Here is a 12,787-nt window from a genome sequence, read left to right on the forward strand (position 1 = left end):
ATTGTGATGCCGTGTCCCGGAGCGATGAGACAAAAACATTAAAATCCATTATAAACGAGGCATTTGTTGCATCCAGTGGGGACATAATTACGGATTATAATGATTTATACTCAGTGCTTCATTTGTAAATGAATAATTGCCGGATCCAAAACAGCAAGTAAAAGGCGCTGTGACCAACACTGAAAATACAACTCGAGTTCCCTTTCATGGGAACTTCGAACTGCGTCCTCTAGGGGTTGTGCTCTTTCTGAGTGGTTTAAAACCCCAGTTCTGCCTTGGGTACCACTCCACCTATGTATCCTCTGGATACCTACTTTAACCGGGTGTTGCTACTAGGGGATGAAATGTATGAAAATGTAAAATACATTAAAAATAAAAAAAATTGAAACAAATTAAATTAAATCATAGTATAGGTATAAATATGCAAAACATATCTGACTTAAGTAACAGTTTTAATTAAATGCGCATCCTTGCTTATTTTACAAAAAAAGTCCGTGGTATAGGCAAACTGGTCCACTTTGTATGCCAAGCACATTTTGGTCATGTGAAGATGACATTTCTGTCGATATACCAACGCGCGTGAAGTACAAAGCCTATACATTATAAATAATAGTTTCATTAAAATACATCGCGAATATGGAAACTTTAGGATTTGTGCCGAATGAGAGGTAGGCTACATGAGCCCAGTTAACGTCTGGTACTTTCAGTTTCGCTTTGTTCTGGTTTATATATTTTTATTTTATTCTTGTTCTGTTCTTAATACCGTTACATTTATATGATTTGTTTTGGAGTGGGACCTTTGTAGTTTAGTTCCAGCAGTTTTGAAAGATTGATTGTTTAAATAAATAAATAAAAAATCTCATTCATGTCTTAAATTGTATTTTAAAGTGTGTCATTATTCCAATATTAGCTACATTAAAATAAAGCCACTACTAGTATCCACTGTCACTAGAACCTCACACTAATTAACATTATTTTTTTATCTGCTGTTTCAGGTACTCATACTTTGATGGGGCTTGCAACTTACATTACAGGAGAAAGAGCATTTAGTGCTACAATTATGTTGGATGACATCACTGTAGGATATTATAATTCAGAAACAAAGATCTATGTTGCAAGAGGAAATGATAAAAATGAAGATGATGTCATAGATCCAAATTACCTCAGGTCTGTAAGTGAGAATCTGCTTGTTCATTTTATAGAAAGATCACATCACCTGAGACCTGACAACAACACAGAAATTGAAAGTAAGTTCAGTTGGCTAAAGTGATCAGCTCAGATATTGCATGAATACTTTATATCACTGCATGACTGTGTTTGATGTTTATGAATGAAAGATATGTAAAAACATTAAGATATATGAAAATTACTGTATATTAAGTAAAAAAGTTAAGTTTGGTTTTGTAACAAATACACTGTTAGTTTATGATAGATGTAATAAAATAATTCAGCTGTGATTCACACTAAAAATGTACTATTTATTTTATTTTACACTTGGAGGAAAAACATGTTTCGTCTCTCAGGCCTTCTTCATTGTGATCTCCACCCACTATTTAAACAATTAATTATATTCTGACATCATTATCTATCAACAAGATTGACTAACATACTAACCACATCAACTCATGTGTCTCATAATCAAAAGAAAAAAAAAGTGCCACATTGGTTGTATGGGTTATTCCGCTGTGCCGACCCTTGATGGGAGCTAACTGAAAGAGAAACAGAGAAAGTTTATTGCAAGACTTCATAGGGCTCCTGAGGCCAAGTGTGTCTTTATTTCCTAACAGGTCATGAAGTTCATCAGGTGATGAGTCTTTGTGAACAGAGTGACAATAAACTTGGACAAATAATAAGCAAAACTGCTTATAGAGGCTCAACGTTTAATGAGCTGTGTTTTTTTGATGGCAAATTCACATATCAGGTATTTTCAAATTATACGCAACCAGAAATAAAACACAATCTTGAAATGTCCAAGCTGCGTCATGGGATGTTGTATTACCCAGCCTGCATAAAAACACTGAAGAATGACCTTAAAAAGAGAGAAACTCAACTAAACAGAAAAGGTATAATGCAATCTACAATCAATAGCCATCATTTATTAATTTATAGGTAATATTCCCTTATTACTAATTTTTCTATGCCCCTCTTTCCTTCTGCAGTGAAACCGCAAGTCAGACTCATCAAGAAAGCTTTCTCAGATTCTGGAGGGTTTCGTGTGAGTTGTTTGGCAACAGGATTTTACCCTCGTCACATAAACCTGACCCTGTTCAGAGACGAGCAGCCTGTAGCTGATCATGAGATCACTGGAGGAGATTTGCTGCCCAATGCTGACGGGACGTACCAGATGAGGAAGAGTCTGGAGATCAGAGCTGCAGACAAACACAAATACACCTGCTCTGCCACACACCTCAGTCTGGACAACAAACTGGACCTCACTTTGGGTAATGAGCTCTTACAGAAAACACAATCTAACAAACAAACACAATTCAAGTCAATCTCTCAGTCTGTGGTTGATGTTTCAGAGTTTGATCACAGGGAACCATTTAAATTTGTGATTAATTCAGTTCTGACAGTTTTGGCTGTTTTGTGACAGATGTTGGTGTTTGGAGCTGCAACTGCAGTAATGAGGTGTGAAAACTATGTGACAGCACTGTGTTTCTAAACGTTTTGTGAACTTTTTTCAGAATCTGATTCAAGTGAACTTAAATCAGTGATTCTCTCAGTGCTGATAGTTTTGGCTCTGGTGTTGGTTTTTGGGATTGGAGCCATCATATATAAATGCAGGAAGAGACAAGGAGGTAGGACAAAAACTGAAATCAATGATAATTAGTTTTGTTTATAAAATTGAATTAATAGATTTTTATGAATAACATCCTTTTGATTTTGTAGATCCATTCAGAAGTGGTTATTCTGCTGCTTCTAGTAAGTACATACTTTAAACTTTTTTCTTTTTTGCTAAGTATATGAATGAAATGATTTTTGTTATCTTTTTGCATATTCAGATCATTGATTAAACTTTTTTTCAGCATCTAAAGAACAAGTTGAAACAGCAACATAATCAAATTAAATATAATGACTTGAAGCTACATGGATCAACATCTTCAAACAATGAAAAAATGAGTTTACGACAGTTGATTATCTTTATGATGAAAGATACTATCAGATGCCAAGAGTAAAGTGTGAGGATTCAACTGCCTAAGAGTTCAAAATTGTTAGTTTTTATGTTGTGGTCTGCACAAATCATTTTTTATTTAACACAATCTGTCAATTTTGAAAGCTCCTTTCTGCACTTTAAATATAAGCATATATAAATTTGTTGTCTTAAATATTAAATGGTTTGTACACAGACCATAACAGTGTTATTTCACAGAAGTGACAAATGTAATAATACTTTTTTTTTAATCTTTCTAATTGACAAATAAATAAATAAATAAAGAATAAAATAAAAGTAATTTGTATTCTATAATATGTTTGTCTATATTTTTCTAATGATAACTTTATGATTGGTTTATATTACTACAAACACTTTTTCGATTTTTATTACAGAATAGGGCAGAAAATATATTTTATAGTTTCTGTACTGTAATAAATGATAGGTCAATTAGCACTGCATCATTCATATACTTTATTTATTAATTACTTGGAGATGACTTGAAAAACACACATAAACCATATATTGTCACAATCATTTTATTTAGCTTAGCTACAGCGATAGCTGGATGACTTTGTCCATATTAGGGATTTCCTGGCATGCATAAGTTATTATTTCTATGAGTCAGTTTTGGATTTTCTGGTACATTTCAAAATAGTTCACAAAATGTACCCATGTAAAGTAGCTCTTTCTAAATTCATGGAAATGATTGAATTCATTGACAAGAGTTGTATTTTCTGTACCGCACATGAGGAAGACGTTTCTCATTTGTTTTATAATTGTGATTTGTCTTTTAGATTTTGGTCTGATGTTAGTTCCTTTTTATTTGTTCAAAGAAATGTTAATTACTCTCTTTTAGTTCCCCCACTGTAGTCCTTGATTTTATCCAAAGGAAGAAGGAAGATAATTTTAACTATTGTTTAGTTGTGCATATGTTTTCTTTTTTCTTCTTTTCTTCTCTTAAATGCTGTCTTACAGATCAAGATTGCTTTTCTTTCTTGTGTATGTGGACTTAATTGTTAATTTTTTTGTAATGTTCAATAATTTTTTCAATAAAAAAAAAAGAAAAAGAAAAAAGAAAAGTTTTGGATTTTCTGCGTGAGAGCGCCCTCTGGCTTCGAGTATGAATGAAGCATACACTGCATGAGAGTGTTTAGCGCTCTTGTCTCTTTGAATTTAAATGTAATTTTATTCACAGTGATACATTAATATGAACATTAATGTGAATGTCATGCCACAAAACAATATGATCAGAGGAAAATCTTTAAACAACAACAAAAAAGTTATTCTTTCAAACTGACTGAAGGTTTATTTTTTCCAAGAGAAACTATACATTATTTTGCATACTAAATAGATGCACAGTGCAACACCCATTACAATTCACTGGTCAAGACCTAAAAGTCTTCTGGAAGTTGGCCACTGTTAGTTTTCTTGAAGGTTTTAGACAAATGTGAGAAGGAAAGTAAAAAAACTGTTTGTGGTGCAAAGGCTGCCATCCATTTCCTTTTAATTACCTAAATATTAAAAGCTGTAAAGCTCAGTCAAAACACTCACTAACTACACCCAAGGCTGGAACAAGTTTATTTAAAAGTTGATGACTTGCAAGCGAATGCTGACTGAAAACATACATTACTAGCCTCCATGTCAGTAATATGGACAGTGTCTTTCAGTTTTTTCTATTTTTTCTTCCAATAGCTGCTCCAAAAGGTAAGATTGGAAAAAATTATATAAAATAAATTTTTGTAAACTTAAATTTGCTAGGTCTTAGAATATGCTTTTAGATATATCTTCTCAATCAAATTCACTCATTCTGCAATTTTTAAGTGTAACTTGCATGCTGAGTTGTTGATCAATAGCTAAATAGGAAAGCACATACAAACCAAAATGATTAGTGTGGACTTTAAGTTATGAGTTTTAAACTGTCTTTTCAGTGTTGACTGTTTGTTTTTGTTTTTTCCTTTTGACTTTTGTCAAACAAAACTTGAAAAAAATGAAACATCAGGAAACTTCTACATGGTTCTTTTTCACATAGTTGACTATATATTTAGCCTCAAAATTTCCTGTTTGCACAGAAACTGCTGGCTTACTTCACAAGTTAGCTTGTTCATAAAATCTTGAGATAATGATTAAACTCTTTCGACTCGCTGCCCACAATGGAGAGTTTTGAGCATGAGACACAACTGGGTGTGTGTGAGTTGAGGGATGATGGTGAACCGGGACAAATGATCACACAAGATGCTGTCAGAGGATCCCCCACTGATGAGCTGCTATATGTTGATAAGAAGTTTACATATCAGGGCACTTTAAATGTCTCAGCCCAAGTACTGAATATTAATCTTGAATTCAGCATGAGGCGTCATGAAGTATCAGTACTAGATGAGGAAGAGTCTGGAGATCAGAGCTGCAGACAAACACAAATACACCTGCTCTGCCACACACCTCAGTCTGGACAACAAACTGGACCTCACTTAAGGTAATGATGAGGTCATACAGAAAACACAATCAAGACATAATCGTAATCAAGTCAATCTCTCAGTCTGTGGTTGATGTTTCAGAGCTTGGGGAAGCATTTACATCGGTTCTGACAGTTTTGGCTCTGATGTTGGTGTGGCTCTGCATGTGTTGATGTGCAAGAATGACAAGAACTGATATATGAGTATACATACAAATAATGAACATTATTTTAAACAACCAATCTTCCTTTTGACTCTATTAAATGTGGTTATTCTACTGCTTCTGGTAAGTAGTTTAGTTAATTGGTTATTTTTTAAATAATAGAGCACTGAATAAAATTAGGTGAATTATAGTAAGTTTATGATTTTTGTCATCATTGTACACTCATTAAACATTACATTTCATTTTCAGCATCTGAAGAAACTGAGGACACAACATTCAATGTCAATGTCATGACACAAATCAATGCTGATGAGTGGAAAAACATCTTCAAACAGCAGACAAAATATATTCTGGCAAAGTGTCATAATGGTTTATTTTTCTTTCTTTCTTTTTTCAATAAATCTTGTTCACTCTTTTCCTCTAATTTGGCATGTTCAATCAGTAAATGTACATTACTACAGTTCCCACTATAATTCAGTGGGTGCATGAGGCCTATAATGACATTATGTCTGCAAGTCAGTCATTGTCAATTAGATCTCTTTTGATTTGCTGACCTAAAATAGAAAGTTGAAGGAAAGTTTCAGGTGTAGATACTCTGAGCCATTATTACACTATAACTGCTATTTTTATTCATTTATTTGTTAGTGTTTTTATAGTGTGACATATATTATATTGTATCCTTCAATCTTATATATTTATTGTAACATAAAATTAAAAAAAAATCTTGTAATTACTATTATTTTAATGATTATCAAAAGCAATGTTGTAATCATTTTTATTATTTTATTTTATTTTATTCATAAAACAATACCTGTTAAAGCTCCAGAGGAGCCACGATTAATTCGATTTTTTTGGTTTGACCAACAATTTGACGTCACTACTGAGCAACTCTAATACACATAGGCATTACATATAGGCCTAGTATATTAATAAAATTGTTATTAGCATAATAATAATTTTAAAAATTATAAAAAATAATTCAGAATTAGAATAATCCACAAAATTAGTTGAATAGGCAATTCTGGATCTTAATCTGTTCCCCCCTTCATTTTCAGCTTCATTAGGCCTATTTGTCGTCAGATGTAGCGCTGGGACGTTTTCAGGAAATTCGAAAAATAGGTCGAATGTCAGTTTTTTGTCAGAATTAGGGTTAGGGTAACATCTTGTCTATCATCTCTGAAAATATCTGGGCAAAATTCACTTGTTTAGTGCAGAAAAATAGCGATTTATTGCAGCAAGCAGAAAAGACTGTCTTTCTCTCATGTTAAGAACACGCTGCAGAGGTGCTTTCTCTTAACGCCACTAAAACAGTTAACCTATCAAAATAAACCATGTAACATAGCCTATATAATAAAGGTGTAGCCTATTAATGCACATTTCCCGCCTGTCCTGTGTAAACTACGGCACGCAAAGTTAAAAAAAAAAAGTATTTATTTTTTAATATCGTGAGATGGCGGAGTGCAAGAAAACAACGCTGAAGCTGCTCACTTCGACGATCTTGCTCGTCTCAGTCTGCTCAATCTTGGTGATGTCAGTGCCCTAAAAGATGTTATAATGGACTATTTCACATCCAGAGATGAAGGATCGGATGATGAAGTTACTAAAGAGGAGGAGTCCGATGACAGTCTGTTATATGCACATGTGAACTGTGCTCGCTTTTCTAAATGTAAACTACAAGGTACACTATTCGTGCTATCTAAACATACAAGGGGTGATTCCAAAGTTCAGAGACTATGCCCATCAAGGTAACGTTAGTCTGTTTGTGTAATGATGCAGTATAGCGCTCCTGACAGACAGCGATCGTTAAGTAGAAGTGAAAGTGAAACCCGTCTCACTTTAAACCCGTTTTTCTCAAAATTCCATTCCGGAAAATCATCGCTATATATATATATATATTAAAATGAAATAATCAACAACCTCTTACAGGTCCTACACATGCAGTTCAATTGCATCTCTTGTCAGAGATTTAGTAGTTTATATGGTATCAGGTTATATATCTCTCATAATGTGGAACATTCCTGTCTTCCAAAGAGAAAAAAAACACACCAACATTTGGTTTGACAGATGAATTTGTGCCATAGAGTTTCATTGGTCACACAGGACAAATTGTTATCCTTATTTGAGCTTCATGCTTTTTCCTAAAAATCGTATGTATTTGTACAAAAATTTTAAGAAATTCTAATAAAATCTCAGCTCATGAGATTTATTATTATTATTTTTTGCATACTGTACATTAAACCTCTCGTAAAAAATCACATGAAGAATCATGAAATTTATGTTATATCATCATGACACACAGCAACATGAATGAGAGGAGAAACATCAAATAACAGACAAAATGTAAGTTTTGCCTTATAAAAAGGCCACTTTGATAAATGGTCAAAGGGTTTTAAATTCAATATTTAGTCATATGTAATTAAATACACTACCTTTGCATATAATTACAAACTTTATGCTTCACAACTTCCACAATAAATCAGCAAGTGAGACCTAAAAGTCATGTGAGTAGATCTATTTATGCAGATCTACCAGTAGTTGGCCACTGTTAGTCATGGTAAAAAGGAAAGTGGAAAAACGTTTCAGACAAATGTGAAAGTACGAGTCAGGACCTGTTTTTAGTTGTCTACCATGCATTTATGTTTTACTGACTACGTAGTTAAACATGAAAAGCAGGAAAGCTCAGTGACAGTCAATACCCAGATCCGTGGAACAAGATTGTAGTTTGTTTCAAAACGGATAATTTGCAAGTGAGTGCTGACTGAACGCATAAAGTATATCTTTGCAATATGGACAAAAATCTTCTACTTGGTATGCTTTTACTTCCGATTTCAGCTCCAAAAGGTAAGATTTCAAAATATATATATTTTTAACACCGATTTTTTGTAAGCTGCACTTTGAATCAGCTTTAGAAATATCTCCTCAACCAAATTTGAATATTGCAATGTATTTGGTATACGGAAAGGCTACAGTATTAGTAATGAACATGGCAGAAAGAAACAAATGAATTGCAAGATCAGTATCTCAACAGAACAAATGCACTTCCAGTATAGGCTAACCTATGATGGCTAGACTGAACAGCACAGTGAAAGAGAAATGTAAATGAAAACAAAATAACAGGATTGGTCTATATATAGGTTTTTAACATTGGGTGTTATTTTTAAAACGCACGAAGAGAGTGAAGTGTCTTTTACCTTTCTTTTTCATTGATGCCTGATTAATGTTTGTATTTGTTTATAAATTTTTTGACTGATTAAATAAAAGTAGGGGCTAGGTAATGCTAAATCGTACACAAAAAGAATCATGATTTTGTTTTTGTTGCTGTTTCCATTTCCCTGTTATTTTCACAGGCTCTCGCTCATTATGGTTGCTTGCAACGTACATTAAAGGACAAACGGCATTTCCTGAATTAAGCTATGTAGTGCTGCTGGATGATATAAGAGTTATGTATTATAATGGTGAGTTGAAAACCCTTAATCCAAGAGGAAATACAACAACTGAAGAAGATGTGTTTGATTCAAATGTTCTTCTCAAAATAAATGATGACATACAATCATCTTTCTTGAAAAAAAGTGCAGTAACAACAAATAACTTAAATGAAACTGATGGTAAGTATTGTAAACAATTACATAACCATTTGAATTTGATCACTTTAATAGAGATAATAATAGTGGTAGCATTTGTTTTGTGATTGGGAAATATCTAAAATTTTGTATGAACACTACCCTAAAATGTCATCTCTTCATTAAAGGTGTCCTTGCCCTTCAGCAGCTGGTTGTGTGTGAGTTGAAGGACGATGGTGAACCGGGACAAATGATCACACGGAGTGCTTTCAGAGGATCCACTATATCTGAGCTGCTGTATGTTGACAAGAAGTTTACATATCAGGGTACTTTAGACATCTCAGCCAGAGTGCGGAATATTCATCTTGAAATCAGCAAGAGGAATCATGAAGTTTTATACTAACCATTTTGCATCAAAACACTCAAGGGTTACCTGAAAAAAAGGAGAACTCAGATCAATAGAAAAGGTACGATGACGGACTCCTAGCCAAACTAGTAAAGAACAAATGTTCTCATTTATATTTGCCATTTTTCAGACCAATATATATTGAAATATATAATGATATCTTTCTCTTACCTTTTTTTTTTCCAACAGTGAAACCCAAAGTCAGGCTCCTCCAGAAAGAACTGTCTTCTGGGTTTCATGTGAGTTGTTTGGCAACAGGATTTTACCCTCGTCACATCAACCTGACCCTGTTCAGAGACGAGCAGCCTGTAGCTGATCATGAGATCACTGGAGGAGATCTGCTGCCCAATGCTGACGGGACGTACCAGATGAGGAAGAGTCTGGAGATCAGAGCTGCAGACAAACACAAATACACCTGCTCTGCCACACACCTCAGTCTGGACAACAAACTGGATGTCACTCTAGGTATTGAGGTATCCATGAGAAAAATAGTAAAATATCCCATTATCTCTAAGTTTCTAATATGTTTGTGAACTTTTTTTTTTATCATGTTTGTTTGAGAGTTTGATTCAGGTGAACCATTTAAATCAGTGATTCCTTCAGTGCTGATAGTTTTGGCTCTGGTGTTAATGTTTGGAACTGGACTCATCATATATAAATGCAGAAGGAGGCGAGCAGGTAAGAACTGAAGTGAATGATAAATCATTGAGTGATATTTTTTTGTAATCTTTAATTGGCATTCATACTTCTATTTTAATTTTCTTTCATGTTATAGCTTCCTTAAAGAGTGATTATTCTGCTGCTTCTAGAGCAGTGTTTCCCAACCTTTTTTTAGTCGCGGCACCCTTTGGAAATTTTAACAAACTTGTGACACCCTACAAAATTAATTTTGTCACAATATTTGAATTTCTAACTTCGATATGATCATTTCAAAAGTAGAGTAGACTACTTTAAATTATTTATTTGCACTTGCAAATGTCTTTTGACCATAAGTTACTGTCTAAAGAGCAGAATTTTTATTATTATCGTTTATAAAACCCATGTAATTCACTATGCTGGATAAACAAAATGATTGAACGATAATTTTACTTTCTTCGAATCAATAAGTAAATTATTTTCCAGCATCTGAAGAAAGCATGGACCCAGCATCCTGAAGTTTGTCAGTTCTCTGAAGCTACTTTTAGTTTTCCATGTTTTACTGTAAAAAAATATAAATGTTCAAAGCTTTGTGAATTAATCATTAAAATATGTTTTGTATGTAGAATTGTTGCAAAATTGAAGAATTGTTTTTGTAGTTAAGACAGTTTTACACAGTTTGGTGTGTGTTTATATATATATATATATATATACAGGTGCATCTCAATAAATTAGAATTAGCATCCTGCGTGATCATTGGTCCCAGTTATACGGGAGGAGCAAACGACAGACACAGTGGGTGTGGCGTCAGGCCTCGGAGAGGCTTTTATTAACAGAAAAATAAGATAAAAACAGGGAATAAAATGTCCAAAGGGAAAATGGTGTTAAAAAATACATGAATATTCATGAGTTTTCCAGACAAGCGTGTGGAACCAGGTGGAACTGAGAATTTCAGTTCATGCTCCTTGTATCTCAGCAGGTTTAATGGAATGTTTTAAAAAAGGTACATGTATTTAAAGCGTTGCACAAACCTGTGCCTAAACTATCATTTTGTAACATTTTATGTTTTTATTAGTCTGAACGTTTTGTGCAGTCGTCACTGACTGAATGATTGCAGACATTAAGCACACTTAAGCTAGTTGTATAAATTACTTTGATTTCAGTTCGTTGTGCTGTACCTTGCAATGCTTTAAATCTGTCTGTTGTTAGTTGTTATCATTTGAGTACAACAGCTGAAATAAACTTGTATTTGTGGACTAATCGTTTTTCATCTATGCTGGTGTGATTGTGTTTTTAAACTGTTAGGCTTAGGCTATATTTACAAAATGAATAGGAATCTAAGACCACACATACAAGCATGAAAGTGTTCCTGTAATAAGTAAAATTTTGAATGAAACAAAATTGTATGGACAAAAGTTTAAAAGTAGCCTACATTTGGTACACTGTAAATGAGAAAACAAATACTTCACTGCATTTTACGGAATGGAATAAGCAATTTCATGCTAAAAAATTATTTTTTACATTATAAATGTCTTCACTGTCACTTTTATTAAATTAATGCATCCTTGAAGAACAAAAGTATACATTTCTTAAACAACAACAACAACAAAAATCATAGTAATGCCAAACTTTTGAATGGTAATGTCATGTATCAAATGCCAGAACAAAGTTAAGAAATGTATTTAAAAAAATTTTTTTTTAGCTTTATTATGTCATATTTTTATACAGCAGATTCTACAAGGACGTTAACATCACACTCTCTTGTCTCCTATGTTGTTTTGTTTTGGTGCATAAATCTTTTTAGTTTGTAACAAGGATTCAATAGTGATTCATGCTCAAAATTCAGGAAAACTTTACTTTATTAATCACATCCTCCATGACTATAATTTTCCTGGATTTTGAGTGTGAATCACTATTGAATTCATATTTTTAAAAACAAAATGTCACTGTCTCACATAATATCAATAACCACACCAACACACATTTTACCAACATCTTATCACAAGCTAATCAAGGCCACAATACAATCTTTATTCCACTTTATTTTTTGTAATTAGAGGCCCGTTTTATTTATTTTTTTATTTATTTATGTATGTAGTCATTTAGCAGACGCTTTACACATAACACATACTGATAAAAAAATGTATAGCTTGAATGCACTGTAAGTCGCTTTGGATAAAAGCGTCTGCTAAATGCATAAATTGAATTAAAATTTTAATTTAACACATGGTCAAAGAACAGATGACAGAGAATAACATCAGTGTAGGTTGCAAAATGTTTATTAGGCCACTGATATGGTGGTGAATGTTATTTCATTCATTGCCAGAAGATGACCGTTTTAAAACTTAAGGTAACAGAAGAGCATAAAAATAAATAATTGAAATGGTAGTTGGATCTGCGCTACTATTGGAAACCTGT

At 33.3% G+C, this 12,787-nt stretch overlaps 1 protein-coding gene and 1 pseudogene across 2 annotated transcripts in view; both read left to right on the top strand.

Annotated features, from left to right (window-relative positions):
• LOC107714039 (T-cell surface glycoprotein CD1a-like) overlaps window positions 1-3,282 on the top strand; it is a 4,711-nt gene extending 1,429 nt beyond the window's left edge. Inside the window, exons 2-7 of one of the 2 annotated variants that reach the window (XM_016519730.1) lie at window positions 996-1,247; window positions 1,788-2,063; window positions 2,160-2,441; window positions 2,685-2,798; window positions 2,890-2,922; window positions 3,027-3,282. In XM_016519730.1, the coding sequence (XP_016375216.1) occupies window positions 996-1,247; window positions 1,788-2,063; window positions 2,160-2,441; window positions 2,685-2,798; window positions 2,890-2,922; window positions 3,027-3,058 (989 nt within the window). In that variant the 3' untranslated portion in view covers window positions 3,059-3,282. Of the gene's footprint in view, window positions 1-995; window positions 1,248-1,787; window positions 2,064-2,159; window positions 2,442-2,522; window positions 2,591-2,684; window positions 2,799-2,889; window positions 2,923-3,026 lie in introns of those variants that run through there. The other variant, XM_016519731.1, reaches the window with a different exon arrangement.
• A 5,271-nt stretch (window positions 3,283-8,553) lies between these two features.
• On the top strand, window positions 8,554-10,906 carry LOC107714040 (class I histocompatibility antigen, F10 alpha chain-like; annotated as a pseudogene).
• Window positions 10,907-12,787: the final 1,881 nt, after the last annotated feature.

Source organism: Sinocyclocheilus rhinocerous, unplaced genomic scaffold (genome assembly GCF_001515625.1).
Source record: "Sinocyclocheilus rhinocerous isolate Xijiao unplaced genomic scaffold, SAMN03320098_v1.1 scaffold568, whole genome shotgun sequence".
Taxonomy (NCBI): Eukaryota; Metazoa; Chordata; class Actinopteri; order Cypriniformes; family Cyprinidae; genus Sinocyclocheilus; species Sinocyclocheilus rhinocerous.